At 44.2% G+C, this 27,840-nt stretch overlaps 1 protein-coding gene and 2 long non-coding RNA genes across 11 annotated transcripts in view; 1 reads left to right on the top strand and 2 right to left on the bottom strand.

Annotated features, from left to right (window-relative positions):
- Positions 1-1,173: 1,173 nt before the first annotated feature.
- Positions 1,174-23,668, bottom strand: LOC108023504 (transcriptional regulator ovo). 8 transcript variants are annotated; one of them, XM_050884751.1, is made up of 5 exons: positions 22,446-23,668; positions 3,994-6,836; positions 3,505-3,951; positions 2,454-3,125; positions 1,174-2,392 (listed from the first exon to the last, which is right to left on the bottom strand). In XM_050884751.1, exons 1-5 carry the CDS (start codon positions 22,852-22,854, stop codon positions 2,207-2,209), a joined length of 4,557 nt encoding a protein of 1,518 aa, XP_050740708.1. In that variant the 5' UTR covers positions 22,855-23,668; the 3' UTR covers positions 1,174-2,206. The 8 variants fall into 8 exon arrangements, with proteins under 8 accessions (XP_050740708.1, XP_050740709.1, XP_050740710.1 ...); XM_050884752.1 differs by having other exon boundaries at positions 3,505-3,948; XM_050884753.1 differs by having other exon boundaries at positions 3,505-3,939.
- LOC122818592 (uncharacterized) overlaps positions 7,116-27,840 on the top strand; it is a 128,765-nt gene continuing 108,040 nt past the window's right edge. For both annotated transcript variants that reach the window (XR_006368076.2, XR_006368075.2), the window contains exon 1: positions 7,116-7,594. This is a non-coding gene — a long non-coding RNA (uncharacterized LOC122818592). The remainder of the gene's footprint in view (positions 7,595-27,840) is intronic.
- On the bottom strand, positions 25,676-27,541 carry LOC127010503 (uncharacterized). Its single transcript, XR_007763253.1, has 3 exons — positions 26,804-27,541; positions 26,168-26,730; positions 25,676-26,105 (listed from the first exon to the last, which is right to left on the bottom strand). It is a non-coding gene; the product is annotated as an uncharacterized LOC127010503 (long non-coding RNA).

Raw genomic sequence — 27,840 nt, 5'->3', positions numbered from 1 at the left:
ATGGAAATCACTATGGGACCCCAAAACCACACTTCCAAACCCTATATCTTTGGTAATTGGCTTTCGATTTCGAAGGTTGATGTCCCTATGAGTTTTGGGTTGAATTCTCTAATATTCTACATTCAAATATTCATTTTCTAAGAGGGTCAAAATTTTAACCCATTTTCATGTTCGGTTTTTCCGTAATTCCAATGGATCTTAGTAAGGGACCCCAAAACTGCACTTCCGAAATCCATAACTTGGATAATTGGCTCCCGATTTCGAAGGTTGATGTCTCTATGAGTTTGTGGTCGAATTCTCTATTATTCTTAATTTAAATATTTTTGTTTAAAGAGGGTCAAAATTTTGCCACTTTTTCATGTTCGATTTTTCCATATTTCTAATGGCTTTCAGCATGAGGCCTTTTTTTAGCTATTTTAATGTTATATTTTCCGTTACTCACCACACCTGCTCAATTAGCAATCCAATAAACTATATTTCATTTTGTCATATTTAATATTTATTAATTAATTCGCTTCTCATAATCTTTATATATAGTATACATAATTGATAGTTTTAAAAAAAAAACTGTTTCATTATCAACTAACAAATTTGCTTTCCGTTCAAATTTCGTTATATATTAAATATATGTTTTTTTTTCAATTTTGTGTTTCTTGTTTGTTTCATACAAAATTCGTTTAAAATAGTGGTAGTAAAAAAAATTTGGAATTTTTTGTGGAAGTGTAAAAAATAAGGCGATCGAATTTCCGTTTCCAACTTTTTCATGATCAAATTTTGCCTAAACTAACTAGCTAAATTTAAGGTAATATTTAGGTGTGTTTTTTGTGTGTGTGTGTGCTGAACTGATATTTATATATGTGTGTAGTCATGTGTGAGTGAAAGTTTACTAGTTAAAACTAGGTTTACGGAGGGAGAAGATTGAAACAGGACCCTTTTCTTTGCCAGGTTTCGATTTGCTCCCTCACGTTCCTCTTCTTACTCTTTGGAGGCTGTACAGCGGGCGGTGGGCGTGGCGCCGCAATGCACAGCCCCCGCATTTATCTTAAAGTACGATCCTTAAATCCGATTTGTCTCATTTCATCCTTATTTCCATTTAACCAACACCAAGCGATTGCACAAAAAACCCGTTGTTGCTTACAACAAATTAAAAGAAAAAAAAAGCGTTAAGCTAAGTAAACAGAAATAATAATGCAGTTTAATGTTACGCAATAGAAATCAATCGTAATCAAATTCAAACTCAAATTCGAATCCAGATTCAGGAGTAAGTTTATCTTAATCACCAAACTAAGGCCTACACAATATACCTTCAGTTATATGCTTATATATACGTATAGATATATAACTTTATGTTTTTTAGCGTTTGTTCATTTAAGATCAGTACAATTGGTGGTATTGCCTTAAAGCTAAGATTAATGTAGGCTATATATTCCAAGAACTTGGTTTTCGCAATCGATTCTTCCAAAAGACGTTGGACATTGTTGGGCTTTGACTTCATTTATGAACAGCTTTAGTTTACGTTTCGTTTTTGTTTTGTATGGATCCTAGCCTAGATTAACTGAATGCTCTGCCTCTTTGCAATGTGGTTGTGATTAAGTAATAAATATTTATGCGTATGGTTGGTGGTGTCTAAATACGTTATCCTTGATCATTTCTCTTCGCGCTCTCTTAGCTTTTTTGTTCATTTTTTTAGGTTTTTTTTTTTAGTTTTGTTGAAGACAAATAAATGCAAACGTTTGCAGCTTGTTCGGTTGGTAGCTCTTAACATCTTACAGCTATATCTTTCTATATATATTTTCTTGTAATATATCTATGTACGAGTGATAATCCATAATCATGTGTGTTGCTCAAAGCATCTTCAAGACATCTCTCGGCTCGCTAACTTTTTGACTAAGCAGCGGCCTATCGAAAGAAAAAGTAATTGCGATAAGGCGAAAATTCAAGATTAACTATAAACAAAAGGGCTCTAGCTTCAAGTGAGAGAGAGTTTGCACAGCAAAGTGAGTGGGTAGCGCGATACCGATACAATAGCCTACTTGCTACAATTACTAATCCTAGGGCTAGGCAAAAATATACATAATAAGCATAATCTCCAAAAATTCCGTATCCTCTGCGGGAAGGGGGAAAGGGCAGTTTTCAAAAAACTTCAAAGTCACAATGTGGTTGGATTACTTAAGTGGTTCGAGTGCTTAAATCTAAGGTCCAGCCACTAGTTATGGACTGGCATGGGCAGCTGGCCGAGCAGATTGTTGGCAAACTGCGAGTTGGTGAACTTGAAGTGCCGCTTGTCGTAGAACTTGAGCAGCGCCGGCGAGAACGGATGGTTGTTCTTCAGGTGCAGATAGTGAACCTCCGGCTCGCAGGTGGTGTGGCCGCACTCCTCGCACACGTACATCTGGCGAAATGAAATTATAGGCATAAGTTTCAAGTGGATTACGGGTGAATCAGGCACTTACCTTGGCCCTGCGCTCCTTGTAGGCGTACTGGTGCTGCACGCTGTGCACCTTCTGGCAGTGCGACTCCAGGGAGCAGCGCTGCGTGAAGCTCTTCTCGCACAGGTTGCACTTGTACGGCCGCACGCCCGTGTGGGTGCGCGTGTGCCGCTTGAGGTCGAAGGTGTCGTTGAAGCCCTTGCCGCAGAAGGTGCACAGATAGCGCTTGATGTCCGAGTGGCACTTCATGTGCCGATTGAGCAGTCGCTGCAGCGAGAAGGTCTTCATGCAGACGCGGCACACGAACTTGTTGTTGCCCGAGGACGAGTCCTCGTTGGCCCCGCCGGAGGATGAGCCCATGCACAGGGCTTCGGCCGAGCCGTGACTGCTGGCATTGCTGCTGGCACTGCTGTTGCTGTGGTGCTGATGCAGTTGCTGCTGCTGCTGTTGCTGCTGGAGGGATTGCTGCTGCTGCTGCTGCTGCACCGACTGCTGCATGCCCTGCTGTTGCTGCGGTGAGCCCTGCTGCTGCTGTTGCTGCTGCTGCGAGTGGTGGCCATGCTTGCTGAGATCATCAATGCAATCGATGTTGCGTATTCGGTGATGGCCACCATGGGCATTCTCCACGGCCAGCGGATTCTTAATGCCATGTCCGCCGTTCACAAACTCCAGCTGGAGATCCGGCGGCAAGCCCAACTGTTGAATAAATCATGATACACTCATTAATGGGGGTTACAACATTGGGGATTAGAGTGCTGGGGATTCAACAAGACTAAAACAATCACAGACAAACACAAACAACAGGTTAAACACAAATTTTCGGGGTTGGCTCCTCGAAAGAATCGTCGGTGAATGTCTAAGGGCAGGTCTTAAATCCATCAAACTGACACCAAAAAGCTATTAATGGACTGATTTGGCTCTCTTTCGTTTAAAATACATCATTGTAAATTGTAATTATATAGCTTACATGCCTTTTTATAGATTAAATTGAGTTATCAGTTCATAAAATAACATTTGATGGCTAATCTGCTGGAGGCCCCCTCCCCACCATTTCCGACTCCTCTTCCGCACTTACGCGCCGCTGCAAGACTTTGCTCTCATTCAAAACGGAAACGGTGGGCGACGGCGCCAACAGTCCCGCTGCCGTGGCCGCCGCCGCCGACGCCAACGATCGCAAGGTGGTGCGGTGCACCGTCTTGGTGGCCGGCACTTCTGGCGAGGATTTCAGCGTGGATATCAGCGTGATCATGGTCGAGCCATAGGCCACCGCCTTGGCCCGTCCGCGCAGCTTTCTGCCCGACGACGAGGCTGCTGCTGGCGGTGGTGGTGGAGCCGGAGTTCCCGTGGCCACCACCGGTGCCTCGGCCTCCAAGGCCAACTCCTCGGCGGTTATCTCGGTCACTTCTGGCTTGACTTCAATGCACTGCTCTGGCTTGAGCAGCACATCCAGTGCCACCATCTCTACAAACTCCGTGTACCTGGTGGTCTTCATCAGGGTGATTTGTTTGCCCTGCTTTGGCTGCTGTGATTGGGCATTAGGCTGTTGATCGAGTGGATTACTTACGCTTTGGATGAGTGGCTTGGTGTCGAGCAGGGCAGCTGCTGCTGCCGCGGCGGCATTTGCGTCCAGGAGCGGACTGTTGCTGCTGCCACCGCCGCTGCTGTTGCTGCTGTTGGTGCCGCCGGAGCTGCTGCTGCTGCTCATCGGTCGCTGCAGATGAGCGGCGGCGGCAGCAGCCGCAGCAGCAGCCGCCGCAGCAGCCGCAGCTGCAGCAGCCGTTGGCGAGGGCAGCGACATGTTGCTGTTGTCATGGCCATGGCCATGGTGATGCGAGTGGTGTGACTGTTGCTGCTGCTGTTGCTGGTGGTGGAAGTGATGCTGCTGCTGTTGCTGGTGGTGTTGCTGCTGCTGGGCATACATGTTGTGCTGCTGGTAGGCAGCAGCGTGTTGCTGCTGCTGCTGATGGTGCGACTGTTGCTGCTGGCTGAGCAGTTGCTGCTGCTGCTGCGACATCATGGCAGCCTGCTGCTGATAGCCGCCGTGCTGCGGCTGCTGCTGCATCATCAGGCCGCGCGTGGCATGCTGATACGAGGGCGGTGGTTGCTGCTGCACACCATGTTGCTGCTGCTGCACATTATGCTGCTGTTGCACATTGTGCTGCTGCTGTGGCACACTGTGCTGCTGCTGCTGCTGCTGTTGCACGCTGTGCTGCTGATGATGTGGATGCTGCTGCTGATTGCTGCCGTTCCGGGCCATGTTGTGGGTCAACTGCGTCAACAGATTCTCGTGCAGGGCATCCAGCTCGGATGTATTGGCATTGTGCTGCTCCACGGGCGTCACCGAGTCCGGCGTCAGCGAGGGCGTGGACACCAGCTCGAAGTCCTGCCGCGGACTGGTGGACTCCTCGTCGTCCACGCAGCTGCGCTGCAGGAACGAGCTCAGGTCGACGGCATCGGACAGCTGCTCCAGCAGATGATCCGTCTGCGAACTCAGCATCAGCGTGGCCGTAAACTGGAGGGGATCGACGGCCCCGTTCGGACACTGACCCGAACTGGCCAAATCCGACATGATAGCGTCCTCGTAGGCGCTGGCATTGAACTGACCGGAACTGCCCATCGTTGCCTGGATTATGTTCTGCGCAAAGGTGCCGATATCGATCTTCGCCTCGTCGTACTCGATATCCGGCTCATCCTTCAGTATTATCCCGTAGGCTGAGGGATTGCCGCCGTAAAAGGGATGACCCATCATCGATGATTGACCACCGTTGTTGTTGTTATTGTTGTTGTTATGATGATGATGGTGATGGTGATTATGGAATTTGGAATTGGAGTCGTTATAGTTAGAAACACCGGCGAAGTTCAAGAGATTATTACCGTCGAGATTATTGTTTGGACCACCAACACCGCCGCAATTGATGTAACCATTGCCGCCGCCGCCACCACCACCACTGTTTGCCGAAGCGCCACCCGGTCCGGCTGCTCCACCTCCGCTCCCGGAGCCACCTCCTCCGCCGCCTGCTCCTCCAGACCCAGCTGACATTATGTACGCTGCCGCTGCGGCGTTTTGCAGGAAATTCGCTGGATTCCCGTTGAAGTGCGAGTGATTCGAGCCGGGACTCTGGCCCGTATTGTTGCTGGCCGTGCTCTGTTGGCCGCTCTTGAGGCTCTCGTAGAATGGGGGCAATGCTCCCGTTGGCGGTGAGTTGGGTCCGTAATTCCCTCGGCCGTCGCGACCGCCGCCCATGCCACCGCCGCCTCCGGCACCAGATCCGGGTGAACCAGCACCGCTGCCCGAGTTCTGATTGCCACTGGACGAGCCGCTACCGCTGTTCTGGCTGCCAAAACCGGAAGATTGGAAGCCCTGGCCGGCGGCTCCGCTGGAGCTGCTACTATTGCGTCCGTGTCCCGCGGCAGCGGCCAAAATGCCCGGCAGCGAGCGCACCAATCGGGGATTTAGCCTTTGGGACTGGGCCAAGAGGACGCGGGCGGCCAAAATGGTGCTCCTGCGTCGTGCCTCGCGCACCTGACGCGCTCTCTCCAGCCTCCGGGCGTTCAGCTCCTCATCGGAATCGTACGAGGGACTGCGCCGCTTCGGCACGTGGTAATCGATGGGCTCCTGCTGCTCCGGGCCCAGTTGATCGAGGGGCGGCAGGAGGAATCCGGGCCGGCTGGCCTGCGGTGCCCTCTGGATCACCGAGCAGCGAACGGCGGGCGCCGGGTCACGCGGAGGCGGCGGACTCGGCCGCTGATCCGCTGGCGGCGGTGTGCTGCGCAGGCGCAGGGACAGAGGCTTGATCACCGGCAATGGGGGCTTCTCGTCAACGATTAGCTTGCAGCCGCCATCCGAGTCGGAGTCGGAGTCCGAGTCGCTGTGCGGATGATGCGGCGGCTGTGGGGAAGCTGGCGAGGATTGGGCGAGGGCGTGGCTGAGGGTTAGGGACAAGTCCTTTGGCTCCTGGGGATACTCCTTGCGCTGGGCCTGGGTCAGGACCACGCCGGTGTTATAGAAGCGGGGGCGTGGCGCCTCTACGCCCACATCCACCTCGTCGTCGTCCTCCTCCTCCTCCTCCTGCGCCTCTCTTGCCTCCACTTGCTTCTCCTCTTTGCTCTCTCCTTCTGCTGCGCCTAGCGCCGCTTCCTCTTCCCCTCTCTCCTTCGCCTGCTCCCCTCCCTCTCCTGCCTCCTCCTCCTGCTGATTTTTTGGTATGCTAATTGGGGAATTTTCAATTGTGCAGTCTTTTGTGGCTAAAACGGAGGTGGTGGCTTTGCTAGTATTAACCAAATGGTCGCCCTTACCAGGCGCTGCAGGGTTAACAATATTATCTTCTGCGGCTGCAGCTGTGGTGGTGGTGGTGCTGCTGCTGCTGTGTGGTGTCAGGCGCTGCAGTAGTTCGGCTGCAAAGTTTTCTGCAATTAGAGAAGAGAAGAGGAATATTAGTTAGCAACAGGTGGAGGAAAATAACTAAGAAAACTTGGCTGGAAAACGAGAACTTGATAGAACTTTCGAGAGCGAGCTGAAGAAGCAACGGAAAATCACCGAAAATGAGAGCAATTAGGAGTTCAAACTTTTTTCGATTCTTATGATCCGCTCGCTTGGGCGATCGCCGTTTAACTGTAAAAAGGAATGGAATTTCCAGCGAATCGCGATCCTCCTCTTGTCTCGCATTCGTCAAAAAGTATCGGCGCTGTGTGTAACTGTAACTGGCATAGAGTTGTCTGCTGGTCGAAAAGTGGTGAAATATTGATAACCAAAAGTGCTAAAAAGTGTGATTAAAGGTGGCTTCAATTTTGTATAAAGAAACGCATTTAAAAGCCATTTATTATAGGGAAATCGAGTGTTTAATATTGATTCCAAGGCTTTGGCTCAAAGTAATCGGTGATCTTAGCTTTCTTCTTCTTGCTCCCCTCCCTTTTCTCTTGCTCTTCTGAAAGCGACCTCTGTCGTTCGTTTTTCGTACTACCCACTTCAAAGACATTGCGTTCGCTGCTGCCATTTATTACTTATTCACAATTAAATCAGTGGCGATCGGCCAGTTGCAAGTGCAAGTGCAAAGACAAATCGGGCAAAGACAAGGTTGGCCGCCAAAAGCCGTCTTGGCTTTAAATCAAAACAAGTGCAGCAAAGCCAAAAGCAAGTAAGAAAACACCAACAACATGGCACAGCGGTAAGTTATTGTTGTTGTTCCGATCAAGATCAAGGCTTTCAGTTTATGTGTGTGTTCGATGGCGTGGGCGTGTGTGTGTGTGTGTGTGTGTGTGTGTGTGTGTGTGTGTGTGTGTGTGTGTGTGTGTATGTGTGTGTGTGTGTGTGTGTGTGTGTGTGTGTGTGTGTTGTTCTTGTTTTTCTAGGCCCTTTTGCGAGTGTGTAATTGCATATGTTCGTATGTAAGCGCATGAGTGTGCAATTACATGAATGTGTGCAATTACAAATGCCAATCACGCATTCGCTATCTCGCTCTGTTGGTCATGGCCAAACTGCGCCGCATAAATTCTAACTGTCAAAAGCGCACACAAGCAAGCACATTTAGGCATATTTTACATATGTATGTATGTAAATTTGATTTTGAAGAGTACATTATTTTTAATCAAATTGAAGAATAAGTCAGTTTTTGTACCACTGTTAAGCACAAAACAATTGATCGATTGATCGCCAATTGGCTGGCATGCCATTTATGTATGTTTTTAATGGGTTAACAGACGACCGCGCCCACATTCTACACGCCCACCCTCTACATTTTACACGGGTTCTACATGCTACCAGCCTTAGTTGATCGTGTGAGTGTGTGAGTTCGCATTGCCATAGTTGTAATTTATTTTATTGTGTTAAGGTCAAGGCGAATTGTAAAATGTTCGTAATTACACAGGCACACATAGAAAACATGTTTGAGCTTGAGTTTTTCAAGTTGAAAATGAAATGCGAAAAAGGCGGCATTTGTTATTGTTTTTGTGCGGTGTTTGTTTTTTTTTTAATCATTTTTGTGTGTGGCTGCCATGAGGAAATGAATTTCAATTGAAGTTGTGTTGTACAATAAAAAATAAAACAAAGCACAAACATTGACCTCGAGCCAACAGCAATTAAAACAAAGTGAGAAATAAAAAAACGAGGAAAAACACTAAACAATTAGAATTTTTTCTAGCTAAACAGAGACAGTAACAATTGCTGATTACTCTGGAATCTGTAGCGCCATCTCGCTCTGGCAAACGCCACAGAGTTCAATGTACGTTTTATCCTTTACCGTACATCGATTTGCATACTCGCGCCGTCCCCCTCGCACCCCGGTGTAGGGGATGTGCGATGTGTGCTTGAACTTTTCAATTTAAATTTTATGCCCCACTGGAATCGGCGGCTTCCACCGATTTTGTCTAGCGCGAAATGCGTCGTAAAAACACACGGCAAAAAATGACAAAAATAGAGAAATAAGAGCGGGCAAAAGTGATATGGCGTAGAAAAAGTACGGAGAAAAGTAACTGTGTGTACTCGTACACTGTGCAAAATGTCTCAATGTTTGTTCAAAAATGTTCTATTTTTGTAGTTTTATTAATTAGGTTTGTACTTTATGTGTAACTACCTTATGCTAAACATTTTCTAAGTTAAAAAAATAGGCATTATTTCTATTGAGTCAACTTTTTTTTGCGTGTACTATACTATAGATATGCAAATTGTGCATGACAATGCCGACAAAGCCAAGCTTTTCGATCCGAACTGCTGAAGTTGTCGTACGGAATTCATAATACGTTCTTTTTTCTGTGTTTTTCGCGCCCACTACGTACGAATGGATTTTTTACGGGTTTGTCGCCTGCTAATTGGGTAGTTGAACCCAGGTCTTCAGTATTCTGAGGGAATTTCCAGGCGATTTAAATGAAGCAGTCCCTTAAAGTGGCTGGGCATTTCTGCTACAGTAGTTCCTAGTTTTGAGCTACTGTTCCTGAACTGTGTATCTGCGTTTACTGTTTGAGGAAGTATTTACAAGTTTGAAGTTTTATTTTAATTTTTATGCGGGCGTCGGCCGAGTTTAATGGCAAATAACCCGTACTCGCCTTATAGAGAAATAACCCTTTGGGCCATGGGCGTTTAACTTGTCGATGGAAAATTACATAAAAACCAGAATGAAATTATAACTTTTAGAGGGACAATATATATTTTTATTATATTATATATTTTTTTATACAAATTATATAATTCTTAGGCTCTGGGAGGCAATGTTAGTCAAATTCCAAACGCATTCCGAGCTTATCGCATTCTGAATTCCAGGCATGCACGGCACTTGGATGACGGCACACACCCACACCCACCGCACCCACCTGCCTCCCCCTTTTAGCCAGCCTTGTTTTATATTTATTTGTCGTTTTTGTTGTGGCTGTGGTTCGAGTGGTTCTGTGTGTCTAATTGCAAATGCCAAACACGTTGGCAGAGGCGGCTCTGCCCATAAACAAATGTATATATCTCCGAATATCCGACTGTATCTGAATACTCGTATATATGCAAGAGCTGGCTGAACAACGAGCAGATCCAGAGCCCACATCTTGGATTCATTATGTTTTTCGTAGAGATAAGGCTGCTGCACACCATATTGACCCCAATATTGACAACATGCACCAGGTGCTGTTCTCTTGATGGGCTATTGTTCCGACATTGAGTAGTGATCGAATCTGCCGGATAGTTGCCACGGCTTGTGGCGCAAAAAGAAGAGTCTGGGCAACCCGTGAATCTCTGATAAAAATGTAGTTAGTAGGGTATTTATAATGAAGTTTGGTTGATTGCAAAGAGATTTTCCAGGCATAAATACTGCGTATTTTTAAGATTGCAAACATGAAGCCATGCGGCAATGTCGGCCCTGCGCTGACCCACGGACCCTTGGCCAATCCGCGGCTGGTGGTGACCCACCTCCAGTACGCCTCGATCCACCCCCGCAGCCAGCCACCGAAACTTTTGCTTTCGATTGCAACTGTCGAGCGGAATTTAATAGAGCATGAAACTGAACAAAAACGTTGACAAAAGCGCAAAAAAGCGAGGCGTTGACTTACAATGAGATGGAAATAAATGCGAGAGTGGCTGGAAGTGTCATCGATTAGCCGACAGACAGCTAATCAATTCCCTGGCCAACCTGCTCCTTTTCAAATGAAAGAATAGATGGCAGATGCAGGACCCATGTCACGAGGAAAGGGTGCAACAAGGCCGGGGGAAGCGCGGGAAGGAGCTTCCTGTGAGCCTGCCAAACTGATGGATGCATCCGTTTGAAGCCAGAGGAAGTTCGAGCTTCTAACAGGTGCTTTTCGCTGGGCCCGGTCCGGTGCGGTCCGGTCCGGTCCCTTCCTACCGATCCTGGCCCGCTGCCTTGTGTCTCCCTGCCGCGCTGACCAAATGACCTAATGTCCGCGCGCTGCCCCTACAAATTGCGTGGCGTAGTGCAAGCGAACCCTTCTCACTGCCCGGCAGCATTTAGCAATTCTAATGCCACAGGGAGCCAAGTGTTGTGCCAGCCCATTTGCAACACGATCCGATCCGATCGGATATTGTGTTGTTTCTTGGCTCTCCTCGCATCGCAGGATCGGGATCGCGCAGACCCCTGGGGACAGTCTATAAATTTAGGGGCTCCCCTGCTCGCTGCCCAAATGAATTTGTCTCTAACGCCCAATTTGGCTTTGGGTTTACTTCTTTTCAGGGCCTTTTCGCCGGGTTCCTTCCGCTTCAGCTGCTGCTGCTGCTGTTGATAGTTCGGTTTCTAAGGGCTTCCAAGGTCTTCATTAGGCCCTTCCGTCTCGGGTTACCCACTCCGCTGGCCGCAACTTAACATGCATTAAGTGCCGTGCAATTAAGTCTTATCGATCCCCGAAAATCTGCCCATCGCTGTATGTATTTATGAACACGACCTGTTGGGCCGCTCCACATGTGCATTAAGTATTGAGTATGTGAATTATAAATTGCCGACGCGTTAACAAAACAATTTCGCTTAACTTAATTGCATTTTTTAGCCGCTTGCCTGGGCGCTGGGTTCTTTGGGCTTGCGGTTTTCCCATTATACTTTTGGGGGTTTTACCAGTCTTTTGTTTCGGGATTTCTCGCAAATTGGTTCGGTTAAGCTTCATAATAACACATGCCTTCGCTGTGTTATTTTGGCTTTTCTGCTGAACAAGTTTTCAAGTTCGTGTCCTAAGTCTTTTGTTTTCTGGGTGTCACTTCTCAGGCAACTTTAGTATGCTCCCCCTGCACCCAAAACACACAGTGTGTGTTCCTGCTGCCTCGTTTTCAAGGTCGAAGCTGCAAATGTTGCTTAGGCACTTAATGTTTCGGTGTCTGAGGCATCGCTGTTCGTCATCATCAACGCTGGCAGCCACTCAGGGCCTGCGACTCGAAGCGGCTTAAATTGCAAACCACATGGATGTGGTCCGGGTGCTCAGTGTGCCCCGCTGTTGGCTACACAGAACGAAAATGGGCCAGGGAAGGCCATTGAAATGTGCCACTAAATAAGATTAAATGGAATTTATAAGCCCCTTTCCCAGAGATTTTTACATTTCTTTGGTGATAATACATAGTATAAATAACATTTTTATTCCCGCTTTGCAGCTATTTTTCCGAGTGTAGCCTACACAGCTACAAACGAGCTGTGCCGACATGTGCTGCCTTCTGTGCAGCTTCTAATTACAGTTGCTGCCGCCGCTGTTCTAATGCAGCTTTTATGTATTTTTCAATTTGTTGCTGGCTTTTTGTATTTTTATTTCGGTATTAATGTCAATGCTAACCTTGCTCTCCTTCCTCTGACTCGTTTACATTGCAACTTGTGCTATGTACTTGTGTTATGTAGTCGCTTAGACTTGAACTGAATGTGGCATTGACAAATGCCAAATATGCTGCACAAACAGATGGGCAGGCGGCAGCTGAGTAAGTTGGCCAGAAGTGGCTCTAGAACGGCCGCCTAAGCTGGGCACTTATTGGATTTAGATTTGAATATTAAACTATAACTGGAGCAGTTTTCCCTTTCAGCGACGAAAGCAACCCCAACGCAGCCCCACTTGACCGCGTTCAACCCAACTCTGCAAACAAATCGAGGACGCACTAAACAAAAGTGCAACAAACTGTCTAACAATGGTGATGAAAAAGCAGCTAAAACAAAAAGTATGCCTGTTTGCTTGTGCATTCGAGGGGGCAAAGTTTTAACGCAATTGCGTTAAATGATTTGTAAGCCAATGCAAAAAAAGCACAAAAAACAGAGGAGGCTGCACCCCGTTGTTTTTGTTGTCACTGTAAAATGTTAATGAGGCAGGCACGAACTGTGAACGGAAAAGCGCTTTTCAGTTCTAAGCTACGTGTGCTCAGGTATACGTGTATCTATTATTTTGTACCCATCTTGGGGTAGTCAGTGTGCTCTTTTGATCGTTGAGTTGAATAAAGAATAGGAAGAAGGGGCTTGAAAAATATTTCTAAACAAAATGTACTATAAACTATCCACATCTTAATTATTTAAAAACATTGATTATTCTAATGTTGAACCCCTAGATAGAGCACAAGTCAGATGCGGCTCTGTTGGCCGCAGCAATTAGCACATGCACACGGCCAGCCTTCGATGCTGTTTGGGTTTTTGTTTCGCCTTTTTTCAGCTAGTCAGTCCATTATCTAGTCCGTCCGTCGGCCAGGCGGTTGCTCGATTCGAGCGACTGCAATGCATGGTTTTAGTAGCTGTTTAGCATGCTTCTTTGTGCAACATATGTGCGACACACAGACAAATGAGGCACCGCATTTGGGTCAACGCATATAATATATTCGTTCTGAAAACGCTGCTCAATTGGCGACTGTCCGTTCGTGTGAGCTTTGTCCATATCAATATTTATACTTGTGTTGCTCAGCTCCGCGGCAGAGTGAAAAAAACTGCAACAAAAGTGGCAAGAAACAGCAAGGGAAAAGCAGCAAACACTTGGTTGACGAACTCATTTGCAGGAACAGCGAAGCAACGCAGTGGGGCCCATGAGGCATCAGCCGAGTAACTAGTTCTTGCAGGTGGCCTTTAATTAATCGCAGGCCCTTGTTAATGAGGCAAGTGATGAGCCTTTTAGGAAACTAGTTTCGGGAGCACTTCGCCTTCATGCGCCGCCTAAATGAGCGATGTGTTTTTCCTTTAGCCTGGTTTTTGCCAGCTAAACTTGCTTTTATTTCGGCACTTATTAGCCTGGTAACCTCCATTTATATTATTATTATTATATTTTAAAATGAGGTTTTTGGTATTTAAATGGTTTTTGGGTTGGAGAATATATGTATTTTCTTTTGGGAAACTTTGGAAAAAATTCTTAGATATTTTTGAGATCAAATAACACCATTACATGTCGAATTTATAGAGTTTATAATAATAAAAAGTTGTTCTGGCTGACCTTAATGCTTTTAAGGCACTTATAAGCCTGGTAACCTCCACTTATATTATGTTTTAAAATGAATTAGTTCTTACAATATCAAGAGGTTTTTGGCATTTAAATTGTTTTTGGGTTAGTTAATATATGCATTTTCTTTTGGGAAACTTTGGAAAATATTCCTAGATATTTTTAAGATCAAATAAAAAATTTTAAATAGTTCCCAATACTTTAAACTTACTATGTACGATTTTGCATTTATTTTTAAGGGAAGAAATCATAGAACCTTTTATTTTTATTTTCTTTTGATCCTTTTGGCTAATATATATACTTTCTTTTGGGAAACTTTGAAAAGTATTCTTAAATGTTTTTAAGGTCAAATAACACCATTACATGTCGAATTTAAAAAGTTCCTAATACTTTAAGGGAAGAAATCATAGAACCTTTTACTTTTATTTTCTTTTGATCCTTTTGGCTAATATATGTACTTTCTTTTGGAAAACTTTGAAAAGTATTCTTAAATGTTTTTAAGGTCAAATAACACCATTACATGTCGAATTTAAAAAGTTCCTAATACTTTAAGGGAAGAAATCATAGAACCTTTTACTTTTATTTTCTTTTGATCCTTTTGGCTAATATATGTACTTTCTTTTGGAAAACTTTGAAAAGTATTCTTAAATGTTTTTAAGGTCAAATAACACCATTACATGTCGAATTTAAAAAGTTCCTAATACTTTAAGGGAAGAAATCATAGAACCTTTTACTTTTATTTTCTTTTGATCCTCTACAAGTTCCTGACGCCTTAAACCCTACGTTTTGTAAAGACTTTGGTATACCTCTGTGTACTCCCCTGCCTTCAGCTTCCCCCCCCCCCCCCCCACTTTCAACCGCACCTGGCTGACCTTGCCATACCGTTATGTAGGCCCCGCTTACAACATACTATCAGCCACCGATCATCTGTCAACGGCGGCGGCGGGCACGCCGAAGGTTTAGCACAGGCAGCTAAACAAAGGCCCGAACGGAAAATCAATAATGATGATGAGCCCGCCGAGCGGCTTGCCCAACTCTTGCTCTCGATAGCTCAGAGCTTGTTGCCAAACTGTTTTAACTGTAAACACATGGCAAAACGCTGGCTGCTCTTGCTTCCAGGAGTCGGGTGACCCACATTTGCATGCTGGAAAACCGAAACCGAAACGTTGGGCAAACACCCACTTACAACACTGCTCCGCATCTGGCTCTTTCGGATTTTGTTACAAATATGAAATTATGCGTATGAATTTTGTTTTGGGTCTGAAAGATGAAATGAGCCAAAACCGCAGCCAAAAAAAAAGTGGCCGCGGCCGCTCTGTTGTTGTTGCTGCTGCTGCTGCTGCTGCTGCTGCTGTAATGCGGCTCTGTTCATTATGACGTAACTGCTGCTGTGATTACGGACCCGGTGTTAATACAGTTAAAGCGGCCTAACCTTGAAAACCGGTAGATTTTTTCTTATTTGGTTTTCTTTTTTTTTTTTATTCAATTTCATGTGTGTGAGTGTGTGCATATCATTTATTGCTTGGCTTTTATTTATAGTTGTTGTTGTTGTCGCTGGCTCTGTTTGATTACCATTATTATTGCTTTTGGTATTTTTGGTATTTTTCACTTGCACTCTAACACCAAACAAAAGACTTAGGCAACGAACTTGATATTGAAATTTTTGACGTTTGTCAATAAGTGTGGTTGTGTGAGTGCGTCGTGGCGACAAACAACTGTTATTTATTTTATTTGGCTTTTTTAAAGGAAACATAAATATAAAAAATACAAATTTATATGTAATTGACTAAAAAAAATATTGAACATACAATTTTTGTTGGGTATTGGAATTTCTGCAGAATAAGTAAGGTTTTTAGGCAGAAACTTAAATATATAAATAGCAAATATTTAAATTTGATTCCAAAAAATAAAGTTAAATTAAACAAATAATGGAATTTCTGTAGACTGGATAATGAAACGTCTAAACACTGGTTTTAAGGTAACAACCTGAAAATATAAACATCAAATATTTAAATTTGACTCCAAAAATAAGGTTAAATTAGGGAAATTCAGTTTTTCCTCATGCCCACCTCTTCCTATGTAAAACCACCACAAATTGCACTACATTGTCATCGATATGTACCCAAGCAACAGGTACAATTCAATTTATTTCCCCACCCACGCGTCGCGGATCATATGTGGGTGCGATAAAGATGCGAGGCGATCTTCGCATATGGCAGCTCGACAAAAAGTTGCATACGAATATAAGCAAATACAACAACAGCGCAGAGATGCAGGCGTGCATTTCATACATAGAGATACGTGTATGTACAGATACAGATACAGATACAGATGCAGATACATAAGTCTTTTCAGGTCAGGGTTGACTTGTGACTGACTAAATGAATGAATGAATGACTGCATGAAACTGCATTTAGCCGCGACTGCCTCTCTGCTCCTCGCACGACTAACTAAAGCATTGACAACTCGTACTATATAGTAGTCGTAAGGCCCCCGGTGCCCCGGTCCCCCGATATCTGCCCCGCCGATCCGCGATACACCATATGCGTTAAGCACATTGCATTGGAGGCTGAGGCTGCGGCTGCGGCTGAGGCTGCACCTCTGAACTGGTTTTTTCCCCAGCTTTCGGCTTGACAAACACAGCCATTGACAAACTTATCATCAGGCTCGCACCCATATACCTATGTATCTATATACACGTGGGGAACGTCTTTTTTGGCAGATATGTGAAATTTCATCGACATTTCGATTTTTGGCCGCTCGACAGAAATTTCATCAGCGACACAAAACCTTTGTCTCTCGCTCGGATCGGAAATTGTGCAATTTACGCAGCGCTCATCTGCCGCCAGCCGAAAGTATCGCCAAATGGCCCCCATCATTCAATTATGCCCGAAAAGCTAGGGATTTGTGAAATTTCTCGGCCAAGCCGTTTCGTTTTCGTAGTTTGCGCGGAGAGATTTGCATAAAACTGAAATTTCTGTGTCGATTTTAATGGCTGCGAAATGTGGTCACCGTGTTTCGCACTTTCGGGGAAATGCAAATCCAGGCTATAAGCTGCCGATTACTCTGTTGGCTTTGAATGCCAACAAGTGATTGAGCAAAATTCCCTTCTAAATTTGATGTATAAAAACTTTAATCGCCTCACTTTGCAATGAACATTCGCACAATTTATTAAAAGTATTTTATTTTCCCTTGTAATTTTCCTAAATAATGCCAAGACCTTAGGGCGGAAATTCATTTGCACACAATCAATAAATAAATCATGTTTTTCAGTCAGGCACTTACTGCAAAGTGTTAGGCATTTAGGCCAGATTTAATTATAAATCTATGCAACATAAATTCGCACACTTGAAGATGTATCTAGCGAATTACACCCCCACCCACCTCATCATTTTGCAGATAAAAAACCGTTTCGCCGCCTCTCGCGCCTTTTGGCCGGGCCGAAACGTGTTTTTTTTTTTTTTTGGTTTTTCGACGATCTTCTGCCAGCAAAAACGCAAATATTTCACAAAAAACAGTTAACTTGTTGTTTTTGCTGTTGTTAACGTCAAACGAGAATGAAAACGAGTTCTATATCAATTGTGGCCTGTGCCGCTGCTGCTTTGATTACAAATGCTATAAAAACGTGTTTAAAACAATAAAGAAAGAAGTCGAGAAAAAGCATTAAAAATACACCAAAATATATCAAACGAAACAAGTTTCCCCGTTTCGGCTGCATAAAGTTGATAATAATAATGTTTTTTGTTTTTTTTTCTCGAAAATTATAAGAAATTCGCAGCTGAAGCGATTTACGAGTTATTGACACTTGCGGCGGAAAAGAGGAAAAAAAGAGCAATTGTTTATTAAAAAAGTGAGACGAAATTGCAATATTTTTGGCAGTTTATTTGTTTTGTCTGCCTTTTTGGTGAGACGATTTAATTATGGAAAAAATCCAGATTATGAAGGGGAAAAAGCATCTAAAGAGTGGCATCTTTTAGGTGCCTATGTGGGTGATCATAAATATGTTTTTGGAATTTTTTAAGCAAATTTAATACGAGATTTTATTGATGTAATTAGGGATTATGGATTTTATTTTGAAAAATGACTGGCTTTTTCCATTGATCTCACCTTCGCCTATCCATATCAAGGGGTAATTCAATTAGAAATAGTTGCAGCCCATGGAAAAATAATGCATTTTCATGACAGGCAGAACAAAGGGAGATAGCTAGATGTGTGCTGGTGGCAGTGGGAGGGGCGGGGGGCGACAGGGACAAAGACAAAGAAAATACACGCACCATCATCATCATCATCATTGCGCTGATCATTGCCCATGATCGAGAATATATATAAACACACATATATATCTCTGCGCTGCCTTTCGCTCTTTCTTCGTTCTTTTGTTCTTCTGCTTCGGCGCTCCTTCTACTCACTGCCCGTCTCGTTCTTCTTCAACTGCATACCAAAAGAGGCAAAGGAGAGGAAGCACAAAAAAAGAGAAAAACACCCAGCAAAGGCGAACAAAAAGAACTTGCTTCCTTTTTTTCAAACGTATATTCTACGTTCTTTCTGCCCTCTTCTTCTTCTGCCCTCTTCTTCTTCTTCTCGCTTGACAGCACTTGAGACCTGTTTTCCCCTCCCTCGCCGCCCCTCTCCGCGGCCCTGTGTGCCTCTCTCCTCCTCCTCTCTCCCGTCTCCTGTGTGCGCTGTGTGTTCTCGCTTGTTGTTGATTCACTGCACAAATAAATCTCGGCTCTGAAATGTTATCGAGGTGTGCAGGACTCTCTCCCCCGCTCCGCTGCCCTTTTTCGCCCTCCTCGCCCTGCTCTCTCCCCCGCCTTCCGATTGTCAAATATCGTTGTTGGTTGCGAGATTAAGAAAACCTTCGGCACAGGTAGACCCACACACACACCCTGCTCTTGGTGCATTGTTTTATCAGTCCTTTGGCAGGTAGAACTAATGCCAAAAAATTACACACACACATGCAAGGGAAAGGGAAAAGGGAGGAAGAAGGAACAAAAAACAAACGCGGCGAAAAGAGCGCATTTTGCTGCCTATTGGAGAAATCAAGTTCGCTGCCTCAGTCTTTCGATTGCAAGTGACTGAGGCTTGGCAAGGGGGATGGCGAAAGTATCTGAGGAATACATTTAGGCAAATAAATCCTTAAAGTTATTTAAAATTATTTCTAAAGTAGGTAAAGTAGAAATTAAATGTTTTATTATTCATTTAAAAGAATATCTATATATATCTGTCTCTTTTTGTATTTTTATGATTTTCGACTGTTTTTAGTAATGCCTGTAATCGTTTTCCAAATTGCTTAATAGCTTCTTTGATCAGTAAAAATCTATTTTTTTTGTTCCTCCAATTAAAGTTAGTAAGTTGTAACGACTTATTTATTTTTCCTACTTTACTCCCATGGATTCTAAAGTAATACTGCTTACATTTCTTTCCCATTCCCTGAGAGCTCAGACCATAAGCCTATAATATCGAATGAGAAGGGTTACCAATATGAGGCTTGATTAATCAACGCAGAAAGGTGCCCCATCGGCCCCATCTTCCATTTGCATACGTTCAATCAGGTGGAGATGCCCATCTCAACTCCTCCAATTAGCCGAAGATCGGAGAGTGATTCGGTGGTCCAACTGGGGGATCAGGCGCGCCTAATTGAATAAACAATAGAGTTGATTTGATTTCCAAAGAAAATCTCAGCGCCCGAGCACTCGCACTGGCCCTATGAAGTAATGGGTTTTGGGTGTTGTTTTCTTTTTCTTTTCGCATTTACCATTTACCATTTACCATTTACCTCATTTACCACTTGACTTTTGCTTTTGACTCGTCGTCGCCGTCTGTGTTTCTTTTTGTTTTTGAGACGGCGAGTGTTGTTTGCCGAGGGTTCGCTGAACTTGTCTCTGGAGAAGGGTCGCGAGGTCTTTAAGGGAACCTTTCGCCAACTTCCGCTCGGGGATTGCAACATCTGCGTGTAAGCTGTGTGCGCCTGCAATTGTACTTGCAGTTCTAACAGCTGCAGAATTTGCATGGATCGCTTTTAGTTTTTTCTGTTTTTTTTCTTCGAAATTTCCTTATCACTCGATCGGTCGATCAATGAGTTTCCTTTCGGTTATTTATTGACTTTTACTAGCGGCGCTTAAAGGAGAAATTGGCGGCACAAAGAGATCGCTGGCCGGAGATAGGGAAAAATGTAACAGGAAGTTATGCTCATAACTTCCAGCTGTGTAGGGCTGCGAAGAGGCTAGGAGGAATTCTTGCCTCCTGCCCATATATGCATGAAGTTCGGTTTTCAGTTCGGTTTTCTCGGGCATCTTTGCCTCGCTTTTTGCATTTTTTTCCCTTCAGCAATGTTCATCTCCTCCAAGGCCCTTTGGCATTTCACAAGCCCAAGTTCTTGCTGCCTCTTCTGCTGGCTCCTCTGGTGGGTCTCTGCTCCCCAAGTCTTCATTTCGACTGGTTCTACAAGTTTTATTATGGCCAGTTGCCTTGACTTTGCTTAGGCCAAATGGCAGACGACGTGCCTACAATGCACCCCACCCAGCGTCCTCGTGCCCATCCTCCTTTTCCCTTTCCTTTCCCAACTCCTTCCCAACTGAACTTGGCTCCCGTGATCATCATGATGATCATCTTAGTCATTGTGTGTAGTTGGTGCTTTAGCGCAAGTCTAGGCTGCAAAACCAAACAAAAACAGCAGAAATAAAAGAGTTCTTTGCTGTGCTCCACACTCTTTTCGCTTCTTTGGGGTTTGGCTTTGGCTACGGCTTTGGCTTCGGCTTCGGCTCCTCATCTTGTGGCAAAACTTGTACTTTTGCCTGGTCGAGAGGAGATTCTGTGTTGTTGTGTGTTGCTTAGCTGTCTTTTGGTACTTTGTACTTTGCTAGTTATATAATTTTTTTCTTTCGTTCTTGCCTCGGTTGGGTGTATGAGTGTGCGCTCAGGTGTGTGAAGTTCTTGGCCATGGGCACAGCCCACTGGAGGCAAGAAAAACACGAACCGTAAGCGGTAATTGAACAAAAAGTGGGCAGGCAGTGTGACCAGAGGGCTTTTTGGAATCAGAGCAGCATGGAAATAGTCCGGAAAAAGGATAAGGGACTAACGCGTGACAAACAAAGCGTATCAAAGGAGGAGGATTGCAAAGAAAAGTTGGAGAATGCGAAAGATATTTCATATCACTATCCATCCAAGCTTTAATAGCCAAGAACTAGTATGGGTTATTTCACAGCAAGGACAGCTATTACTTGAAACTACTTCCCCTAATCAGCTATTAAATAACCATTTTTGCAAATTTCCTTCAAGTACATAAGGTTTCGAAACGATTTTCCTTCGAATAGCTTCTATTACAATATCCGCAGAACCCATAAAAAATTATACAGCGGAAGCGTTCATAATACATTTTTAAGTGGATGGGCGATGGAGGGAAGACGAGGGCAACTTGGGGCGGCGATAAAACGGGAGGAACCCCAAGAACGCAACGTGTTATTTAATTTAATAAATGTATATAACACTCTCAGCGATCCGTGGCTATACTTTATATATATATGAGCTATAACCATGAAATACAATGCCCGTGTAAGGGGCAGAATTATGAGGCTGCGTGTGAGAGACGATTCCGTTGAAGTGAGGCCGGGCGATGGTTGGAAATAAATATAGATATAATTAAGGCCGGACAAAGGGCAGTTAAAAGAGCTTAGGAACAAGAGACTTGAGCGAAAGCCCGGCGAGAGAACGAAAGAACGAAATTCACTTTCAGATAAAATCGAAAATCGAAACGAACTTAATTAATAAAACCCGCCCAAGAACCGAAGAAAGTTCTTCGCGCCTAATCAGTTATGAAAATTTAAAACCTTTAACCTAAGACCACCGCCTAAGTCGAAAATCGAAATGACTTAATCAGCATGCTGGCCTGGGATTATATAACAAAAAGCCGAAGCAGACAAGAACAAATAGAAAGAAAACTGAAAACAGAGCGGAGACGGGAGAACTTTGGGCTTTTGGCCAAAAAGTAAATGAAACGAAATAAAAACGCTTACGAAATTCAATGAAAGTGATTGATGTCGGAGTGAACTCCTAGCTCCGCTTGGGAGAATGGAGCATAGACAGTTCAGATACAGACACAAAGATACGCAGATACACTGGGGACGAGTTCGTCATGGTGTGGGCGAAAGAAAATAAAAAACGAAACGCAGAAGACAACAAAAGCTGCCCAAAAGCGAAGCTTGAGGTTTGAAAAGATTTCCAGGCAATAGATTGCCGGTTTGCCAGCGGCGAAAAAAAGGCTGACTGACAGATTTGTAGCAATTATTTATCTGAGTAAATTAAGATTCTTGGCTTTGTTCTTTGGTTTATTAAAAAAATAGAAAGAACCTCAATGTCAAAACAAATAAAACTGAAGTCTACGGGAAATGTAATTATTATTTATGTGGAACTTAAGGAGCCTCTTTTAAAATCATTTATAACCTTTGAAAAAAAAAGAAAAGCATGTTGGAGCTATTAAGATATTCTAAGGATTTTTAGAACCTCATATGTTGCAAGATAAGTTTGGTTGGACTTTGCAGAACAAATCCTGAATATACCTATAAACCTGAGATACATTCGCCAGGAAAGTTCTATCAATGTTCTGGCCACGAGCGAAGAATGGCACTTTTCCGGGGACTCCAAACTTACCATTTTGAACTTGGCCCGTGGCGCGTTCGACTTCCAATTCCGCAGGATACCGTGCTTGATGGGTGCTGGCGTTCTGGTTTAGGCCTTGATTCAGCTGGTCGAGGCTGTGGCGCGACTGTCCGAAGTAGTGGCGACGGTGGTGGAACCTCTTGCGCGTGAGGCTCAGCGGCTGCTGGTCCGCGTCCGGCACCTGGCCGAGCACCTGTTGCTGGCCCTGACCTTGCGGCTCCGGCGGCGGCTGGGCGGTGGGCGTGGGCGAGGGGCCGCTGCCACTCCCACTGGGCGTCGGACTGAGGGGCGGCACCAGGCGCTCGTCGTCCTGGCTCTTGTGCTGCAGCAAGTTCTGCGACTCCAGCAAACGCTGCTGCTGCTGATGCAGGCGGTTTTTGATCAGGAAAATCTTCGGCATGATGGATTATCGGATGATCAACGATGAGCGGCTGGCGATTTACGATCGATCGAACGAAACGCGACGGCGACACGCGACGAGTTCAGGCAGGCGGCGTACTTCTGATTTTATGTCCGCTGCCTTGGGTGGACGAGGGACTGTCACAGTGGGTCCGAAATAAACAAAACACTAATCCAATTGTGTGTGTATGTTTGTTCGCCGCTCGTCCACTGTGGTAAAAAAAAAAAATTGCCTGATTTCAGTTTTGATTTTGTCATGAGCCGAGCTCAGGTCAGCTTCTGTTTGGCCCTCTTCATGTCTTTTGCAAGTTTTTCGGTTTTCCCAGTCAAAACAGTCAATTGGAAATGTTGGCTTCTACTTGGGGAGGTCCGCCTTTTGGTTTTCTGTATTTCAGGTTTGTTTTCCTCGAATCACTGGGAACAAAATGTACTTGAAAAACTGCCTTTCAGCAGGGTCTCTTGAGTTTTGAAAAATTCTCGTTGATCGAGCTGTGTGTTGACCACAGGTTTCGAAAAATTCGTGTTGAGAAATTTTGGGTTTTTCTCCAGTTATTTTGGGTTCTCAAACACTTTGGGTTCTTGATTTTTACTTGTCGGGACACTTGTAAAAAATATTACTTAAAAAAAATTCGCTTGTGTTTTGTTTTGATGGTTTTTGGAAGTATCATAAATCGTATGATGCACAACACAGTGTTTTCGTATCTGATTATTGTATATTTTTGATGTGTTTTGTGGATTGCTTTGGTTTGTGGGGTTCGCCCAGGTGAGTTGAAGCGAAAACACGTGCATTCACAACGCCGGCTCGCCACTTACTGTATTCGAGGTAGTCAGTTAGGCCAAACCAAAGTCAACCGATCGATCTCGCCGCTACAACAAACTCAGTTAGACGGCGAATTCAAAACACCGTAAGTCGGGAGAGCAGGCGACACACACACACACACACGGGCAGAGGGAGAGCGAAACTTCGCTTTCGTATGAGTCAGAAATAACGAGATATTCGCCGCTGCTCAGGTGAGAAACAAGCGGCGAGGCGGCGAGGCGAGCGCACCTGTGTGAGAGAGAGTGAGAGTGTTTTGTGTGCGTTGCTGTTGCTGTTGCTGCTGCCTCTGCCTCTGCCTCATTTCGCTCACATAACGTTTCTCATGCAGTTTCTCGCTCTCCATCTCTCTCTGTCGCTCTGGCCCTCTCTTTCCCGCCTCAGAGTCAAGGTAGTGATCATAATGATGATCGCGATCATGATCAAGATCCCTCGCCTTGGCCATTTGCCGGTTGAGATGGTTTTTACTCGATCCGGAGAGCTGTACTTATTGTACTTGGAGCTTGGGTTGATCGGAAAACTAATTTAGGATTTGGTTTAATCGATTTTAGGTAGTTTTCAGGGTCCCCCAGGCAAGATTTACAAAGAAATATGGATGGGTTCTTGGTTTAAAATATATTTTTTTTTAATTTGTAAGGAAGGTTTTTGTTTTAATAATGCAAGGAATATGCAACTTATAAATACTAAGAAAAATAAGGATTTGGGATCTAAGATTATAAAATATTGATATTCTACAATAGAAGATACACAGGATACTTTAATTCTTTAAAGAAGATTATAATACGCTTTATTTCAGGTATTTAATAATAATAATTTAATTTAATTTAATTTAATAAAGAATTTATTAATCAGGTAATGAGATATTTTTTACTAAGCCTTAATCATTTTGGTTAGAAAGTAACTCATATTTAATGTATTTTCTTACCAAAATTGAGTTAGGAACCCGGTTTCCGAAAAATGACAGATTAGTTAAGAAATTTCGGCAAGTTCGTGTCCTAAGTCTTTTAATTTTTGCCTTGAAATGCAAAGATAGAAAACATTAAAAATCTGAAAAGGAGGTTGGAAAACGCAGTGATTTCAATGGTTTTTTTAAATGGCCCTTGAGGAGTTGCATCATTATCATCCCTGGGATACTTTTGTATATCCAAGAAAAGAGAAGCGCGGCAAATGCAATAAGAAGGAACAACGAGCCGAATAAGAAGAAGCAGCCGCGGCAAGTAAAATGGAAAAAAGTACCCATATAAGCGAAATTAAACGGCAAAATAGTTGGCAACGCAGGCATTTCTCGCTCTCAGGTGTGCGTCTGCTCTCTCGCTCTCTCTCTTCCACCTGCCCTCTCTGCTCCTTGATCCCTGTGCCCGGCTGTATCTGTGTGAGAGAACGCCGCAGATCGCTTAGAATGCGCTTAGAATGGCAAATAAGATTGAAAGACAGAGAGAGGGAGAGAGAAGGAAGGAGATACCCAGGCAGCGAGAGCGGCTGGCCTAGCTCCATCTCTTTCCGGCTCGCACAGGTGCGCTGCCCCAACGGATAACTAACGTTATTTCACACACACACACACATCCAGAGCGAGTGATGTAAGCGACGGCGAATTCAGAGCGTCGCACACCTGTGTGGCACACACTAGCGCACGCATGTTCTCTTCTGCGGCGACGTAACAAATTTACAGCTAACTTTGAGCTGGTGTGCGGCGAAAAGGTGAGCCAGAGAGCGAGAGAGCAACGTGCCGAAGGTAAAAACGAAGACGAGCTCATAGCCGAAACTGAAAACGAAGCCTCTTTGGCAGGTGAGAGAGAGTTACACACAAAAAAATATTGCCATATAATAAATAAATAATAAATATTTAGTACTAAGAGTACAAAATGAGAGAATAATATAATCAATATGTAGTAGTATATACTTTTAAGATTGCCAAAAGACGTTCGGGTTCAAGACCCACCCATGCTCGTAAATCTTTTTTAACTAAATCAAACAAATGCTGTTAGTACTAATATTTTATGTTCATTCAACAAATATTCTTCGAGATTTTTCGCCTGTGTATCGATGTGTATCGCGAGAGAATCTACGAAGAGCGCATTGAAGAATCTCGGCCCGAAGAGGCAGGCTCTGAAAACCTGTTGGCAACTTTGGCTTTGACTGTGACTTTGCCGTTGAGGCAGCGGCAATGTTAATGTCGTGATGTTGGCGTTATCAGGGGTCTGCCTATGGTTCTTTTCCTCTCGATCGGTGGAGCCTTCTGAAGAACACCTCCCTGTGTGGTTGTTGTCGTCTTTGCTGCTGCTGCATTGTTCCTGCGCCAACTTCACTCTCACTCAAAAAGCCGCTCGCTGGCCAAATTGCAAGTGTTCTGGCCCAGAACCGAGTTAAACACTGATTTTGGTCCCTCGAAACATTTGTTATCATCCTCAAATGCACGAAGATTTCTACTTCTTTTACTTTTAATTTTAAGGGATGGAAATTTTTAACAAAATTTTATGTAACGAAAAAGATATAATACCTTTTGCTTTGTTTTTTGTACACTCCGCTGCTCCAAATGCATTTATTTTCATATTTTATTCAATCAGGGTTTTAGATAGAGCAGATAGTGGATCAAGATCTGTAACCAAAAGCGAATCTCAAGCGCTTGATTGCAAACCCCAATGAGAGCCGAGCTGGTTATTGTTGTTGGCCCAGACCTAGGCCACCGAAGGTATAGACCCAAACCCACACTACCCCCCAGATCCATATGTATGTACGGATATATATATACTCCGAAGTGCGCGTAGAATTGCACATGGCAAGTGTGTGAGTGTTGTGTTCACTGGGCTGTTAATGCCTTGACTTTGGCTTTGGTTCTTGGCTAGTTGGTTGGGTGGGGTTTCTTCAGGGGGTGGGTGGGTTGGTGGAGGTTCGCTGGGCCCACAGAGCCAGTAGAATTTTCTCGTTCTTACTGTCTGCATCTTCGGCCCGCCAGCCGCCTCTTGGCCCACCAAAGCCCATTTCGCTGGGTAATTGCTGTGTTTAAGAATGTGTTCCTTTGGGCCTCAATGCGCTTGCATCGCCCGATCTCACTCACTCTTCCTGCGGGTGTTGCACACAAAATATTTAATTGCATTAAATGATTAAAAAAAATATAGACTTGTAAAGTATTTACTTTTTTAGTATTTAATTTTCCATGCAGCATTTTATTTATAAACGGAAATATTGAAAAAATCAATTACAAATTTATTTTAAACATTTTACTGGAGTGATCCGATCAACAAACTATAGGATGAAACTATAAGATACTTACATACTGAATATAGCTGAACTACCGTTCGGAGCAATTCGTTTTTCGCTGGGCTCCTATAGTGTTTTTGTTGTAGTTTTATCTTTATTTGCTCAATTGTCGTCATCGACGGCGACTCGCTGAAATAATGCTTCAAGTGAGGTAAGAAGCAGCTTGCCAGCCAGCCCATTGTGGTGGTAGAGCAAGAAGGAGACGGAGGAGCACAGGCAGCAGCAGCAGCAGCGGCAGCAGCAGCGGCAAAAGAACATCATCATTACGGTGGTCATGATCGCGATGATGATGAGCATGGGCAGAGCGGCGGAGAATACCTGTTTTACCTGTTTGTATACCTACTAACGTACTAACACTGTTATAGCGGATTCAACGCGCACCGCACACGCCTGACAACAACAACAGCAATTGAAGACGCGACCAAAGCGGAGGGAGCACATGAAACAGAGGAGGAAGCCGCCGGAGAAGCAGCAGAAGAGGTTCCTGCAGTACCCGGTACCAAACCCAACGCCCAAAACCCCACACACATGGGATATGGGATATGGGATATGGGATACCAGATATCAGATATCCCTCGGAATCGATTTTTGTGTATCCCCTAAGTTTACTTCTTAGTGAGATGATATTGTGATACATTTATTGATTGGAATTCAGATCTTAGGTGTACCTAAAAGAAGGCTAAACTAAATTTTAAATTAAAATTTAAAGACATTTTTTCAGTTGAAGTGTTATATTTTTTAAGTTAAGTATTTGAGAAGAAACCTATTTTATCTTTGAGATTTAAGTTCCTGATGGATGCCAAATGGAACTTCAAGTCGCTTTAAAATTGTCAAATTAAGATTAAAAAAAATACATGCTTAGTTACCTAGAAATCTTCTATTAATATAAGATATAGGATAAACGTACTCAAT

Source organism: Drosophila biarmipes, chromosome X, assembly GCF_025231255.1.
Source record: "Drosophila biarmipes strain raj3 chromosome X, RU_DBia_V1.1, whole genome shotgun sequence".
Classification (NCBI taxonomy): domain Eukaryota; kingdom Metazoa; phylum Arthropoda; class Insecta; order Diptera; family Drosophilidae; genus Drosophila; species Drosophila biarmipes.
The sequence above is the reverse complement of the archived record's forward strand: the minus strand, read 5'-3'. Positions and strand labels throughout refer to the sequence as shown.